The 17,505-nt window shown below is 36.4% G+C and overlaps 1 protein-coding gene across 1 annotated transcript in view; it reads right to left on the reverse strand.

Moving 5' to 3' along the window:
* Positions 1-17,505, reverse strand: part of Rab3-GAP (Rab3 GTPase activating protein) — a 606,356-nt gene that overhangs the window by 410,711 nt on the left and 178,140 nt on the right. Inside the window, exons 8-9 of the mRNA XM_090376553.1 lie at positions 6,401-6,499; positions 1,120-1,268 (exon numbers count right to left, since the gene is read on the reverse strand). Coding sequence (XP_090232679.1) covers positions 1,120-1,268; positions 6,401-6,499 — 248 coding nt within the window. The remainder of the gene's footprint in view (positions 1-1,119; positions 1,269-6,400; positions 6,500-17,505) is intronic.

The raw sequence follows: 17,505 nt of genomic DNA on the forward strand, positions 1-17,505 counted from the left end.
CAGCATTTTTCCGGGATGACCTTATATTTCTTGACCAAGTTTTATTTCATTTTTTTTTTTAGTCATTAGTTCTCACATGTAAGAGACCACATGCCCTTTAGTCCCCTTAAGAATTAACAACTGGTTAGTGACATCATCAATTTTAGCACCTACCCCGGTTCTGTTCCATTTGTCTTGATTACAGAATAAATTTCCAAATTCCCTAATAACTAAATTCGCTTACTAATATTACCTCATTTGGAACCAAAGTACTCTCCACCTGATTGTCCATTCCTGATGCCTAATCCTTAAGGAAAGCATCCCTTGGCTGTGCCTATACAACAACAATATGAGTACTTGTATACACACTAGATGTCCAGCTTTTCAAAAGCTTTGACTCAGAGAAGACTTGGGAGGAATGAAAGCAATCCTAAAATTTTTTCACATACAATGAACTTTTTTTTTTTTTTTTTTTTAAATTGCTTTCTAACAAAAAAATTACTTGTTAAATATTATATGTTAGGAAAAAAATTACTAAAAAGACTTGTGGTAATTATCTACTTGTAATTATTAATTTCCAGTTTTGGAGCTTATCAATGCCATAATTTAAAACATGTTCAGCAAATAGTTGATCACAGTGCACAGAAATAAAGATAACAATTTTCTGAAGAGAAACAAGACAGAAATCTCATTAAATACTTGCCTATTTAGTTTCAAATTTTCCTTGTTTATTGTTTAGGACCTTGTTTATTTTTAAAGAAGTTTAAATATTGGAAAAGGTTTCTGACCTCCCTGGTTTAAACTACTGTGATACATTTACATATATTAAACAGTTTTATAAGTTGCATTATTCTGAAAAAAAAAATATGATAATATACAATAATATCATATTTTGTCTCATAATGGAATGCAATTTTTTTTTTTTTATCTCTACTATTATATGGCTGGGAGAAAAGACAATGAAACTCAAAGCCTGAACATGGCATGCTTAAATCCAAAGACTGCAGGTCAAACCCAAGGATGTGGCAGCCCTAATACACACAAATAATTATGATTATTTCCATACTAAAATGAAATATATTTTAGAATTTTGAAAATTATCAGGAAAAATATTGAAATTAATTTATTTAAGTAACTTACTTCTGTTGCATGATAAAAACCAACATATGGATTGGTTCCTATTGTTATGAGCAAATTAAAAGATGGAATATTTGGTTTTATTGTTCCATAAAAGCCTTTACGTATTGAGTCAATCATCAGATGATCAAATGCACAAACAGTTGTTACACCTAAAATAGAAAAGAAATAATAATCAAAAAATCTAATTATTAATAAAAATAACCAATGAATCAAAAAAAATGAATTTCATTTTTCTTAAATCTCTTAAGTAAACTGATATTAAAATAAAAGATCAAATGGCAAGTAACACAGGAGGAACCAACTGCCAATGTGAGACACACTTGCCATTGATTTTGGCAATATGAACACAGGAATATAGATACCTACTAAGATATTTTCTTTGCCAGCTTATGAAACCAATGAAAAGTGTTAAATTTTGTTAGCAAGATAAGGAAGCAAAAAACATGTCTAAAGAATTATGCGTGAATTATTTTATTTCCTTTATCAATACTTAAACACATCACTGAGTGTGATAGCATCTTCAATACATTCTGAAATAGCCACAGAAAATCTAAATGTAAATAAACAATGGATCAAGCAAGTTTCAATTACCAGTATCTTATCATGTCAGGAGTAACCTTCAAAACATTGATGAACAGAAGAACGTTGTATTTTGACAAAACTAAAACCCAGCAGATGGAATTGGCTGAGCAGTTGTAGCCCCTATGCCATAATAAACTTGGTCTACAAGGTTTGTTGCAAAAATTATTCCAACGAGAAGAGTTAAGGTAACATTGACGGACAGAAGAATGTTACATTTTGATAAACTTAAAACCCAGCAGATGGAATTGGTACTTGGCAGTCTAAAATACTGATGAAGCTGCTATTCAAACCTCATTTATGAATTAAATGTGGCAAACTTCAGCAAAGTCTAGTTGTTCTGTAAACAAAATTTTCTTCTTCCATCTTCATGTTGATGGCACGGTTAGTTACCCTGAGTATATGCAAAATCAAAAAATACTAAAAATGCATAGCACTGGAGGCAACCACCTACTGTGAGACAATGCAAGCAGGGGACAAGGCATAACATCCACATCTCATAGAACAATGGCCTAGTGCTCTGTGGGATCATGAATGTGGCTATCAAGCTGAGACCCAAATTTCTTTCCATTTTGAGGCTACAGAATAGCTGCCAAACAGTTTACTGCACTAAAACTACTGATAATGCTCACTGCAGCATCCCAAATAGCCAGTGAATAATTCTTCTGCATCATTTGCCAGATGCGACTGGAAGAAATCCAAATAAGTGTACCAATCTCCTTAACTGTACTATATTAAGGAACATTGGTATATTTTGCTGTGTGTTCAGCATATTTAAAATTTTCAATGCTTAATAAAAAATGTTCTCCTCTCCCATCTTCCTATCTCTTTCCTCATCTACTTCATCAATACTTCATAAGGGGAAAAAAAAAAACACTAATAAACCATGTGAATTACTTTTATCCAATATTTAGTTACAGGAATTAACAACAGAATGCATTCAATTATTAATACAAAAACTGTACTTATATAATCTGGCAACACTTCTAGATTTTCTGTGGAATCTTGTCATCAGAATTGAACTAAGAAAGGATGACGAGTTTCCACAGATAATCTAGAAGTGCTGTTAAATTATATAAGTAGGGTTTTGTGCTGGAATTAAGAATACTTGAATACACTCAACTGTAATCAAGTAATTATGAATTCTATTCAAAAATCATTCATTTTTAAGTTTATTTCTCAGTGTTTCTTCTATTACAATTTTTTTTATATATATATAAGAAATATCATGTAACAAATTTATCTGAAAAAGAATTAAAACTCCCCAAAATTTTCTGTTCATTTCACAAATATATTTACTCTCAGGTCTAACCTCAAGAAATTACATACTGTCTATATCCATCTACACACTTAACTAAACATCACTTAACCTTTCTGAGTCTCAGCTATCAGTTTTCTTGACCACCACTTTCACCCATTTTGGGCAGTCCAACAGCATTTTCCAAATACTTTTGGATGAGGAATGGTGAAAGCTTGCTTACAGGTTGATTTATTTGAGAATGAATTATGAAGAAGGAAGGAAAGTATTGCTGGTTAGTATCCTTTCCCATTCTGTTAGGCTGAATAGTATCACAATCAGATTGGTATCATTCCAAGTAAGATGAGCATGGCAGCTCTAGAGGAAGAAAAGTGTCACACTCCATGTTTGCTCTTTTCATCCCCAGGGAAGTGATTTCTTCACCCAGGCAAAGCCATTAATTAATTTGATTACAAACTGATTTCATTATACATTATTACATGTTAATTTGATTACACATTTCTTATTTGTTAAGGAGGGGAGGTTACGGTTCAGCCTTGAATTAGTTAACAAATAGCTATTAGCAAACATCACATAAAGAATTAAGTTTTAACAGTTTTAAATAATTTTACTTTAGTCATTAATTTGGTTAATAAAATTAATAATACATCAATTAACATTACTTAATAAATAAAGCCTCACATACCAAGCTTGGTACCATTGATACCATCAGTGTCACATACCAAGCTTGGTATGTGACACTGATGGTATCATAAGAACAGAATTACAGGAGAAAAGCGTAAAGTGTTTTGGGTCTGTTGGCACCAGGGGTTTCCCCCATCTCCATATTGTGTAACACAGAACTGTGAAGGCCAGAGATTTTACTTAAAAGTGTAAGTGTGTTGCTGTGTCGTGTAATGTCTTGTTATGTTGTTCCTCTGACCTTTTAGCCGTCGGCCCCATAGCTGGATCCCACGTTGCCCACACTTCACCCTGAGGAGGCAGGTCGAGCATAGAGGGATCGCAGTAGAAGTTCGTACTCGGGCAGGCCCTGCCACCTAGTTTCCTAAGATTTCAGTGGCTAGGGCCTATATATATAGCATAATAGTAATCTACACTGGAATATTTATAAGAGGAATATAGGAAGGATTACAGACCTGGGTTACTACTTTGTATAGTAGAAAGCACCCAACGACCATAAATAAATGTAGAAGATTGGGTAATGAATGTGGCTAGTGGCAAGTAGGTAGTATTATAAAACAGTAAGTTGAAATCATGGAATAAAACTGGAAATAGATGTCATATAATCAATCAATTGTAGGTGTAAAAATAAAGGTGAAAGCAATATGTTAAAAAATTAATATACCAAAAAGTACTTAATGCTGCAAATTCGATGATTTTAACGTCTTTCTCAAAGGTCAGCCGTCAAAATCAAAGAAAATGCAGTAAGAAGTAAGGCCAGTTTCAAACAGAGGCCTTACTTATATTTTCAATCTGGCCCATAATCGGTCTTTATTGTGTCATTTTTACCAGTTTAGGTTTTTTTTTTTTTTTTAGCAGGGGTATTTGTCATTCCTGATGCTATGTGCATAGTCAGTCATGCTGCCTTGCAAGTAACACATTTTGGCTGCTGAGACTTATTTTTGCAGTTTTTGTAATCATGGCCATTGTTTTTAGTATGACAATGTTTGTCTTCTTATTTCTGGGTGTTTGTTTTGTCTTGTTAACCTCTTTTGGCTGTGTAGCCACTATTTTATTTGCCCTTGCTACTTGGGCATAACGTAATGTGTTGATCTCTTCATAACTGTTTTTTTCTTCTGCCACAGTTTCCACTTTGGTTTTTAAAATTCTGTTTTCTGTGTTCAACTCTATGACTCTCTGCTCCAAGACTGTCCAGCAGTTGAATATTGAAGTATTATTGAAGATGTCATTCTATTTGTCTGCTTGTGAAGGAAATCTTCTAAATAAAGTTTTAAACTCTTTAATTTGTCTGATAGGGTCTTGAATCCAGTTAATATTTTCAAACCTTATTGCCTCTTCTGTTTTGTTCTCTGTATTTTCATTACTATCTTTTTATTTGTACTCTAATTACAGCAGTGTAAGTATGCATAGTTATCCATTTACCTAGTGTTAATTGATTTAAAATCATTATTTGTTAATTGATTTATAATCAATAATTAATAACCAGCATAAAATTATTTAAAACTTAATTCTTTACCTGATGTTTGCTAATTGCTATTTGTTAACGGATTCAAAACTAAAAGTTAACAAATAACTTAACAAATAACAAATGTGTAATAATTTACAATCAAAATTAAACTTTATGTAAATCCTATCACCATAATTTACCAGTTCTGCTTTCTTTACGTTCATTGAAGAAATGGTACGGGGAGGCACCATTAAATGTCTGAGAATAATCTGTATATCTTTAAGAAATTAAAAGCACATTACACTCCATGCAGATTTAAGTGCTCAATATTTCATCAATTTCTAAAGGTTTTTTTTTTTTTTTTTTAAAAAAATTTAAAGTTTCCATGAAAGGGCACAGATCTGCAATGGATAAAGAGATTATTCAGAACAAGGCATGGAACTATCAGCAATCAAAAAGAAGAGTACAGCACAAATGCTTCTACAAATTTGCAGAAACACTGGAATTGGTACATACAGGATCAAGGAGAATATTTTGAAGGAAGTTCAGTTCACTTAAACAAGTGCAATTCCTGCATGTGCAAAATGGCTAAAGGGAAAAAAAAACAAAGTCATTTTTCAATTATAAAACAGTGGGAAGGGGGGATAAACACCCAGACTGAGGCAGTCTGGAGGGTGTACCCATAAGTAAATTTCAGCAGCGAAGGCATTACACTCATGAACTCCAATAATCTGCTTTTAATAATCAATACATCATTATCAGCTTCTACTGCCAATAACAAGCACCATCTGTTTACTGAGAATGAAGGGAGAAACTGCGGTAGTAGGAAACCAGTTTGTCTGGTAAGTTTCCCGAAGTTTGCTGTGGTTCTCGTGTTGACTTTCTTTACCTTTGCCACAAAAATCTCTCTCTCTCTCTCTCTCTCTCTCTCTCTCTCTCTCTCTCTCTCTCTCCCTCTCTCTCCCTCATGACACTCAAGGGGGTTCATAAATGGCATAAACATGGATGTTTCCCTTTATCTCATAACTCAAGAAGATTTCCAATATCATGATAAATGCAATATCTCAATACAATGAAGTAAGCTGAACTTGCACAAAGAAGCTATAATAATGCCATTATTTTTTACGTCAAACCAACTACATTGTTTTACAGATAGCACTTACTTCTGAAATAAATTTGTTGAAATTGAAATATTAATTTTATCAAAAAAAAAAAAGTTATAGGACCACTATTTAAAGAAGTGGCTCAATTATATTTCTTCTACTCTACATGAAAAGCTATGCTACTTTAAAGGAAATATATTTTAACTTACGTACCTGTAGCTTCACAGTCTACAATCTTATCAAATTCTTGGAAACTGAACTTCTTATATGCTAGTGGAGGGGGCTGAAACATTTCAGCTCTTCCAGCTGTAGCTAACAGAGCAAACAAACATATTATTAAATAGCCAAGAGCAGCAACAAAATATTTAATATTTAACTCTGTGTCATTTAAAAAGAATATATGGTAATATATAACGTGGGAAAAAAAAAACCATTTAAATTACATCTAACAATAAAAAGAGATGAAAGGACACCTAATATACTTATATTACATTTTGCTGACAATCTTCACACCTCTCTCTGCACTTTTAAGAATAGTAATGGTAGAGTTACTATCTGCTTTCCTGCTGACTGCAGGAAAGCAGATAGTAACTTTTCCTTTTTAGCCATGGCACTAAAATGAATAAAGCACCATGTTCTTTGCCATTTTCTTTCATATATAACAAGTTGACACTCCAAAAGACAGATTTTCATGAATTTCTATATGTACATCTTTCATTAAGATTTACTTTATTTCAAAGTGAATACATACAAGTTATTTCAACAAGATTGATTGAACTGGCATCCCTGAACCTGGACGTATAATTTGGAATGCAGATAAACAAAACACAGCATCACCACAGTCATAAAAGTGTCATGTTCTACCTTGTTTGATAGTATCTTTAAAGTTTGATAGTTGTTAGCAAAAAAAAAAGAATGAAAGTTAATGTGTCTCTTGTCAATCATGGCTGAATACACAGTAATGTACCTCATGCACACACACAGGAACAAAAAAATACAAGTGAAGTAAAGTACATGTACCAGAAAAACTTCCATGACAGAGGATTCCCAGAACAGAAAACATTTGAGACCATAGGTAAGGGTTTTAGGGGGAAATGATCACAATTATTTCATGTATCATGAAAGGCAATACCACCAGTCTACAGCAAGGACACAAACCTTGAACTCTTCAAATGATATAATCCAGTTAAAGCCCAATTCCAGAACAAGCACCACACAAACTGGTCTGCTGTTGGCATTAACCATACAATCAGTTGTCTCGTGCAGATTATTCTCAATGACAACAGTTCTGTCAGTGACTTTGTGTTGTTGTGGAAAGATCCTATTTTTGCAAGCTGGATAACTTCAAAAATAAAACCACTTTTGGGAGAGACAGAATAATTAATTTAGATAATGTGTATTACTGGGGAAAAGAAAATCTTCATGTATAAGGGTGAAGACTCATCAAGTCACAAATTCAATCAACATTTTGTACTGTATTACTGGTCAGCCCTCACAGTCGCTCAGATTCTCCCTACAGAAATCTATATACTGTATTTCCCCATGTATAAGATGCACCCTTTTTCGAAAAATTTGGGGTCTAAAAACTGGGTGCATCTTATACAGTGGTTGTAGATTTTTTTACTTGCATTTCCCGCTTTTTCGCGCTTGTTGCCTTTGCGCTCATTGTTTCGCATGTGTTACCGGTAATATTAGGTTACGTTTTGCCACATTCTGCCCAGAAATGGCTCAGAAAAGATTTTCGTACAGTGCTGAATTCAAGTTAAAAGTGATCCAGTTTGCAAAAGTGAACGGAAATCTGCTGCTGCTGAACGTAAGTTTGGTACTCCTCCAACTGAGAAAACAATCCGAGCCAGTCTCAGATTGTTTTCTCGGATTGTTTGGTCCTCCTCCAACTGAGAAAACAATCTGAGACTGGCTATAGGAAGAAGAAACCCAACTGAAAATGCCACGGCAGAAGAAGGCCATGAGAGGCAAGTCAGCAAAATGGCTTGATTTAGAGAGGGAATTGAAGATATGGATTGAAGAGCAAAGGGCAATTGGAATTCCTGTGTCCACAAAGATGGTTCAGCATGAGGCAAGAAGAATTGCTGATGAAAAAGAAGTTACTGATTTCAAAGGAGGACACAACTGGTGCTTCGGGTTCATGAAACGGAATGGACTAAGCATGCACCAGACTTGCCCAAAAGATGCCTGAAAGCTATGAGCAGAAGGTCCTTGAATTTCATCGTTTTGTCATTCAATGTCGGAAGACACATCAGTTTGAGTTGGGACAAATTGCAAATATGTTCGAGCCCATGACCACCGAATATGGAGGATGCGGAAAGGTCAGGGAATGACCACCGCATATCCCCGGAATGGTGAAAGCCAAATAACAACAACAACAATTGTAAATATGGACGAAGTCCCCCTTCAATTTGATGTCCCAAGTAACAGAACTGTTGATAACAAGGGGGTGAAAACTATAACTGTGAAAATAAGTGGACATGAAAAGAGCCATTATACAGTTGTTCTAGCTTGTTGTGCCGACGGAACCAAGCTGCCTCCTATGCTGATTTTCAAATGCAAAACAATGCCAAAAGAAGACACTCCTTGAGGAGTGATTGTCCATGTTCATGACAAGGATTGGATGGATCAGGATGGGATGAAGATCTGGTTTGAGAAAGTTTGGAGCAGGAGACCAGGTGGGCTCTTATGCAAACCTGCTCTATTGGTGCTTGATCAGTTCAGGGCACACAACAAAAAACACAAAGAAGATTGCTGCAGAGCAAAAAACAAAACTTGCTGTCATACTTGGAGGCTTGACATCCCAGCTCCAGCCACTTGATGTCAGCATTAACAAACCCTTCAAAGCTGCCATGAGAGACGAATGGAACCAATGGATGAAGTCTTCTGGGGACAATTTGACAGCAGCAGCAAGAAGAGTGAAGAAAGCAACTATAGGAGAAGTTTGTACCTGGGTGAAAAGATCCTGGGATAATATCAAGATTGAGATCGTTGTCAGTCATTTAAGAAGTGTGGCATTTCAAATGCCATAGATGGAACTGAGGACGAGGCAATATACAAAGACAGTGATTCGTCATCAGACACAGATGAGGACAAGCTAATAGATGGGAGTTTTGACAGTGATGAGGAGTTGTATGAATTTTATGAGGAGTAAAACTTGAGTTTAATAACTTTATGTAATACATTTTTTTTCAAATTTCGGGCGCCAAAATTAAGGTGCGTCTTATACATGGGGAAATACAGTATCATATCCTCTAATTTCTGTTGTATGCCTTGATAATTCATGCTTAATCATATATTCAACATACTGGTCATACTCACCCTTAATTCAATTATTTTAAAAGTTTAGATTGTGACATTTTATTACAGTGCATAGTAAATTGCAAAGAAAGATGTGTATCAAAGTGCTCCTCTAACAAAAAATCAAAAACCAAAACCTGTAGGTTTTGGTTTTTGACTTTCTAATCTTGTTGCTCTTCTCTGCACCTGTTCCAACAGATTTATACCCCTCTTAAAATGAGATTTTGTAATCTGTATGCAGTATTCATTATACTTGCTGCAAAAAGTCCTCTATATTATTAACAGACTCCATGAGTTGTCCTAGTTGCCTGCCTCCACTGCTCAAAAAACTTAATGTTTAATTGTGCAATTACCACAGGTCTCTTTTGTCCTCCACCACCTTTAGTGTTGAATTAACCAAATGATAAGAAACTGTCTTATATGAACTGTTCTTCAGTTATACAAAAAAAAAAAAAAAAAAAGGAAAGAACAAAGACAACAAGGAAGACAGACTCCTTTTTTGTTTATGTAATTTCATAGTGATTATTAGCTTGTTTGCTCTACTTTATTAAACAATTTTCTACTAGTTTAAAACACATTGTTGCTTGTCTGATACTCATTCTTAAAGTGACTGGCATACGTAATTAACACTTGCAAATGCGAGGTGCTAGTAGTAGCAGTGGCCTGAGAGTTTAAAAGAAATGACTGGAAATTTAACATATCTAACAGTGAACCTGAAATTATTTTGCAAAGTTAAGGTATTTTCATCAAGAAAATATACCTGTTTATTAATGAAGACAAGATGTTAGAATTAAGTTGAACACTAATAATTGCTAGATTTAAAGTGCCATAGAATACTTGATGTGGACTAACTGAACAACACTGGACATAACCATAAGCAAATTAATATTTTCCTTTGCAAGGTCTTTTTAAGAAAGATTCAATCCACTCAACATTCAAAGGCATTAAAATGGTTTTTGCTTAAGCAACCACTATGTCAAGTCAGTTGATTCAAATGCAATACATAAATTCATTGGCTAAAATTATTCTGTCTATTTAACTGTAAATATAACAGCAATAACATTAGTCCTTGAGGTTGTCACAGACATTCTCTCAGATATGCCAGACAAGCTGTACTAGCTACCTGGGAGTCTAAAACGCTGATGGAACTGATATTCGGGTGACACTCAAGTCAAGTGGACCCAATTTCGGCGAAGTCCGAACAGTCTGTGACAGCCAAATCTTCAGCTTGCACCTTCACGATGGTGGGACTGTTAGTAATACTGGGTATAACCTCCATGCACAAGTACATGGTGAGTGACCAGCCAGGTGTGAACCAACGTAAGCAGGGGTCGAGGTGTGGCGCCCACACCACATGGTGTGGGCACCACACCTCGCTGCCCCTCTATGTTACCAGGCAGTACTAGGTGGTAGATGACTCTAATCAAACAGTGAAATACCACCACTTGGCTTATTGGAGGCTAGAAGTGGTGGAACCCATGTTTAGTCTCTAGAGCTAAGTTCCAGTCAACCCTTCCCTATCTCTTCCATCATGCAGTATGACTTTTGAGGTTATGATGAATGTCGTGGCGAGATCCAATATTCCTTACATTTCGAGAGTACAGCTCTAAAACGGTGTTCGCAGGCCGGCCGCTAGTTAGTACACCGGACCGAACCTATTGGTAACTCTCTAGGAGGCTTCCGGATCAGCTAGTGTATTATCTTGCTACCTCTACTCTGCCAGATAGTGACTGGAGGAAGTCCGAGTAGTGTGTATGCGGGGAGCACTGTCGAGGCCACGTAATGTCAAGGATCTGGGTACATTCTTACCACGTGTACGCCATATCCAAAAATTTCATTACTTCATACAGCATGTCCCACCCACTTTTTCTTACTATTGAATACACTATGAATTCTCAAACTAATAGAGCAAGCTTATCTGCGAAAAGATCTAAACCTCCCAAGCACTTCCTAATTCATTTCACAAATATACGTGGTCTCAATTCTAATCTCAACGATGCCCATTTCCACTTGCAGTCTGCCAAACCCCATGTACTTTTTCTGACAGAATCTCAGTTATCGGTTGATTCAACTACTGCTCATCTCAGATGTCCAAATTATTCGCTGTATGATTCCTTTCGCCTCAAAGTGCCTCAAAGGTGGTACTTGTGTATATGTCCATTCTGATATTCCCTGTCAGAGACTTGGCAATTTGGAATCTCCTCTCTTTGATCTTCTCTGGCTTAAAATCTCTCTACCTCATTGTGTCAAATTCATCTGTTGTCTCTACAGTTCTCCCAACTCCACTAATCACTTGTAGCTCTTTGACTTCCTCTCTTTGCAATAGACTTTCTCCAGTCCAACTTTCCTAAACAGTGAGGCAATTTTCCTTGGTGATTTTAATGTTCACAACTCCAGCTGCCTTCCGTTTTCTAGTCACATCGACCCAGCAGGTAGAGATGCCAAGGCTTTTGCAATTACTAATGACCTAGTACAGATTGTTCATTTACATACAAGAATACCAGACAATCCTAATCATACAGCCAATATGCTTGATCTTTTTCTCACAAACAACCCTTCTAAGTACACAGTCGAAGTGAGAGGTCCTTTAGGCACTTCAGATCACAACTTGGTGATTGTCTCTTCTCCAATGGAACCTTTATCTCATGGCTATTCCCAACCTCATGTTGTTTGGCATTACAAGAATGCAAAATGGGATGACCTGCGAGATTTATTTTCTTCTTTTCCTTGGTCGGATTACTGTTTCAAAACTTCTGATGTCACCGTTTGCTCAGATCGTGTCAGTGAAATTATTCTTGCAGGAATGGAATCCTTCATCCCACACTCCACTTTAAAATCTCGTCCTTTATCTAAACCTTGGTTTTCCAATAAATGTGCTAAGGCTGTTCAAGAGAAGAATGTTGCATATCGTAATTGGCTTGTTTCTAATTCTTCAGTTTCATTTTCTGCCTATACCAAAGCTCCCAACAATTGTAAAGCAGTTATTAATCAGTCCAAACTAGAGTTTGAACAGGCTAAGAGTAGAAAACTTGCTTTTTGCCCTAATGGTAGCTGAGCATTCTGGTCTCTTGCCAAAGCTATTGGCCGCAACTTTTACCCATCTCTGCTCCCACCTCTGTCCAAACCAGATGGTTCTGTTGTCACTTCAGCCAAGGATAAAGCTGACCTGCTAGCATCCCATTTTTCTTCCAGCTCATGTATTAATGATCTTGGTAAAACACCTCCCACCATTCCTAACACGCTCCATTCAATGCCTTCTGTGGTCTTCTGTCAAAAGGATATCAGAAGGATTTTGATGAATCTTGATGCTAAGAAAGCTCCAGGTCCTGATGGTATTTCTCCACTTGTTCTCAAAACCTGTGCTCCTGAACTTACTCCTATTCTTTGCCGCCTTTTTTCCCTTTCTTATTCCAAAGGTGTTTTTCCTTCTGCTTGGAAATTTGCTCATATCCAGCCAGTTCCTAAAAAGGGTGACAAATCGCTCCCATCCAATTATCGTCCCATTGCAATTACTTCTACTCTTTCTAAAGTAATGGAGAAATCAATTAACCGCCAACTCTTAAACTACCTAGAAACCTTCCGTCTGATCAACGATCGCCAGTATGGATTCCGTCAGTATCGTTCCACTGGTGATATTCTGGCTTATGTTACCCATTTATGGACTAATTCAATGGAAAGGTTCGGTGAAACACAAGTAGTTGCTCTTGACATCTCAAAGGCTTTTGATCGTGTTTGGCATAAAGGTCTTCTAAACTAACTTCCATCTTATGGTTTGCCAACTGTTTTTAGTAATTGGTTATCCAGTTTTCTCTCTGATCGCTCACTGAGGGTGATGGTAGATGGCTCTCTCTCTCTCTTCTAACTTCTCCACTAATTCCAAGGTTCAGTTCTTTCCCCCCACTCTTTTCCTCTTGTATATTAATGATCTTCTTCTTCCATTGACTGGAAATCCTATCCATAGTTTTGCCGATGATAGCACATTGCATTCCACTTTCCATTTTGAGAAATCTTGTCCTGCTCAATCAGCTTCAACGTCTCAAAAATCTGCTACCAATTCCTTAAATGCCGATCTTCAGGTAATTCTCCAGTGGGACAAAGACAACTTAGTTGATTTCAATCCTTCTAAAACTCAGTCTTGTCTTATATCTTGCAAAAAGGATTCTTCTGCTCCTATGCTTATCTTTAGTGACACTCCGATTTCTAGGCAAAATGATATATCTCTTTTGGGGATTACCCTGACTTCTAAACTCTCTTGACACAAGCACATTACAAATATTGCTTCCTCTGCATCTAAAAAACTTGGTTTTCTCTTTCGCTCTCGGTGTTACTTTTCTTCCAAATAGATGCTCACTCTGTATAAATCGCAAATCCGCCCTGCCATGGAATATTGTTCTCACATCTGGGGTGGTGCCCCCCACAACCTCTCTCAGGCTTCTTGATTCCATTCAGAAGAGGGCAGTTAGGTTAATTAATGATTCATCTCTAACAGAGTCTCTCCACTTGCTTTCTCATAGACGTACTGTTTCTGCTGCATGTCTCTTCTACAGATACTTCCATGGGCACTGTTCTTCTGAATTGGCTTCTATAATTCCCGCTCTCTCTTTCAAAACAGTCCAAACAAGTGCCGCCACCAGCCAACATCCATTTACTGTCCAACTTCAAACCCACAGAACCAACTTTTCATCTTCCTCATTTATTCATTCAACTGCCGTTTTCTGGAACCACCTTCCTTCATATGTATTTCCTGAAAATTACAATCTACAGAAGTTCAAGTCCAATGTCAACAAATATTTTCTTTCGTCTTCTCAACCTCCAACCCAAGCACGGTACTAAGTACTATAGGTTCTAATACCTCTCGTGTTTGGGGTTCAGATAAAAAAAAAAAAAAAAAAGTTTGAATAATTGTTTGAAAGGAGCTTGCAAATATTGCTTTAACCAATGCATTTCATGTTGTATAAAACAGTTACCTATTAAGATAGTCATACTCTATTGTACCCTACAAACTGTAAGGTACAGAAAAGTGGAGGAAATTATTTATTTGATTAAACTTGCTGTGTCTTTAATTAAAGGAGAACATATATGTTCACTCAAAAACTCAATTATATACAATTCGGGAAAAAGAATCAGAAATCGAAACTTGTAATAAGATACTTATTAAGTAAAATGGTAAATTGGTCATAATTAAAAGGGACTGGCAAAGTCAGTCATATTAGTTATTTAATAAATCCCATCAGCATTGTGCAGGCTCAATGCTGATGGGATTCTTCATCTTGTTCAGATTACAAACCTGAGGGGGCATAAACTGAAATTGAGGAAAGACAGTTATCGAATAGATGTACAGAAATTTGCCTTTAACCAGCGGGTAGTTGATTGCTGGAACAAACGTCCATTTGTTGTGGAAGTTGATAGCTTAAATAAATTCAAGGAAGAAGTGCACAAACTATTAGAGCGAATGTATAGATGAAATGGGAATTTTTTTATTTTTATTTTTTGGCTGATGCTGTACAAGCTTGCTTTTTTACATCGTATGCCTCTACTAATGCTAATCTCCAAACCTACAGAATAACCTACAAGTGGTATGCTGTTTTCAATATTTATGAAGGCTTGGAGATAAGCCTTCATAAATACTGAAAACAGCACAGTAACCCTGAGGTAGTCCACTAATAACACTAATCCAAGAAGAGCAGTGCCCATTCATACCTATCCTGTTTCTTCTGGCACTCAACCATCCCCTTATCCACTGAAGTAACTTGATCCTAATGGGAGACTGCTTAAATTTTTATGGCATTCTTTCATGTGGAACAGTGTCAAAAGCTTTACTGAAACATATGTCAAAGGTATGTTTTGCATTCATTTGCTTTGTTGTTGTGTCATATTAGCTAATCAGATTGGTCAGACAAGATTTCCACTTTGCAAATCCATGTTGCAATTTCCACAAAACTGCATTCATATCAAGATGATTCTGTAATACTACTTTCAAAGCTGATTCCATTTTCTCTGAACAGACATCACACAATTACAGATCCATAATTACTCACTTCTCCCTTTGTGAACAGGAGAAACATTTGCACTTCTCCAATCTAGAGGGAGAAGTGCAATTTATGAGAGCAAGAATGCTCTCATAAATTTATTATATATTATATGAAATGTATTTTCTCAGGCTATTTATCTGGCTAATTTTGCATTACCGAGATAAATCCTGAGATTTCTTGGAGTGAACTCCAAGAGTTCTTGGGATTTTCTTACGACTGGCTTTTATTTTAGTTATATTGTACAGCAATGTCAGAATGTAGTTATTTCATGATTATTGCTTGTGGTGGGAGGTTACTGCTTGTGCGTTCCACTTGAATTTTTCAATTTATTTATATAATGAGTAGTTGTTGTTGTTGTTTTGGTTTTCAGGAGCATTAGCAACTAAGGCCATATTGCTCCGGGATATGCGGTGGTCATTCCCGATCTTTCCGCATCTTCCGTATTTGGTGGTGACGGGCTCGAACCCCGGTCTAATCAAGAAGCATATGATATGCTCTACTGCTCCTTCCCACCTGGCTACGGAGGCACCCAATGAGTAGTGAAGAAGAGATTAGTGACGATTCATAATGTGAATTGGAAACTTCTAGTGAATCGGTTTCTGGTTTTGATTCAGATGAAGAAAATGGTGCTGTCAGTGTTTTAGATGTTAGACCGTGGTTCAAAATTGACTGGACTAAAGACCTCCGCCACCTCCAAGATTTCCATTTGCTCACAGCCAGGTTTGCACATTGAAAGCAATACAGATGAAATGACTCCCATAGACTTTTCTGCTTTATTTTTTGATAAACTAATCAATCCAGTGTGCTCTGAGACTAATAAATTTGCAGAACAAAGTGGCGCTCATGATTCTAGTTGGACTCCAGTGATGCATGCTGAATTGAGAGTATTTTTTTGCTCTGAAAATGCTGCAAGGTATTGTGAAAAAGCCTGAAGAATATATGCACTGGTCAAAAAAAGCCATTACTTGAGACACCAGTGTTTGGAACTACAATGGCTCTTAGGCGTTATAAAAAGATAAAACAATACCTTAATTTCTCAGATAATGGGTCATGTGATGCAAATACGCACCCAAATCCAAAACTAAACAAGATTTATGATGTCTATTGCTTCTTAGAAAATAAATTTAGAAGTCTCTATGTTGCCTAAAAGAGATATAACAATAGATAAAAGCTTTGTGCTGTACAAAGGAAGACTCGGTTGGGTACAGTACATGCCATTGAAGCGTTCCAGGTTTGGCTTAAAGTATTATATGCTGTGTAAATCCGAAAGTGGCTATGTTTGGACTTTCATAATATATGTAGGAAAGGTTACAGAAATGGATCCAGACTTTATTGGTCTTCCAATGTCTATACAAGTGGTTTTGACTCTCATAAAGCCTCTGTTTGGGAAAGGATATTGCCTCACAGTTGACAATTATTATACCAGTCCCCAATTAGCTGATATTCTCATCACAAATAAAACTGATGTTTATGGTACAGTGAGACTAAACAGAAAGGAAATGCCCGAAATGCTGAACAAGGAAAAGCTGAAAAGGCAAGAGGTTGCTGCTTTTCAAAGAGGGAAAGTCATGGCCTTATGTTGGAAGGATAAAAAAGATGTAGTGTTGTTATCTACGGCCCATAATCCTTCTCAGGAAGAAATAGTAACTTGAATAGGAGTAGTGAAGAGACTCAAAGTAGTTTGTGACTATAACTTTTCCATGGGAGGTGTAGATAAAGTTTACCAGCATTTGGCAAACTATCCCCTGCCCAGGAAACGGATTAAAAAATACTACAGAAAGGTTTTCTTTCACCTAATGGACTTAGCTGTGTGGAATTCATTTCTAATGTATAAAGCCACGATTTCAGATGGCCAAAAAGGTCTTTCACCCTTGAATTTCAGATTGGACCTAATTGATGAACTTACAAATTCCACCAGTTAGAAACGGAAGACTGTCTTCAACATTCCACCCAACTCGCTATTCATCAGGCCATTACCCC

The sequence above is a fragment of the Mastigoproctus giganteus genome, chromosome 6 (genome assembly GCF_048544385.1).
Source record: "Mastigoproctus giganteus isolate SK-2022 chromosome 6, ASM4854438v1, whole genome shotgun sequence".
NCBI lineage: Eukaryota > Metazoa > Arthropoda > Arachnida > Uropygi > Thelyphonidae > Mastigoproctus > Mastigoproctus giganteus.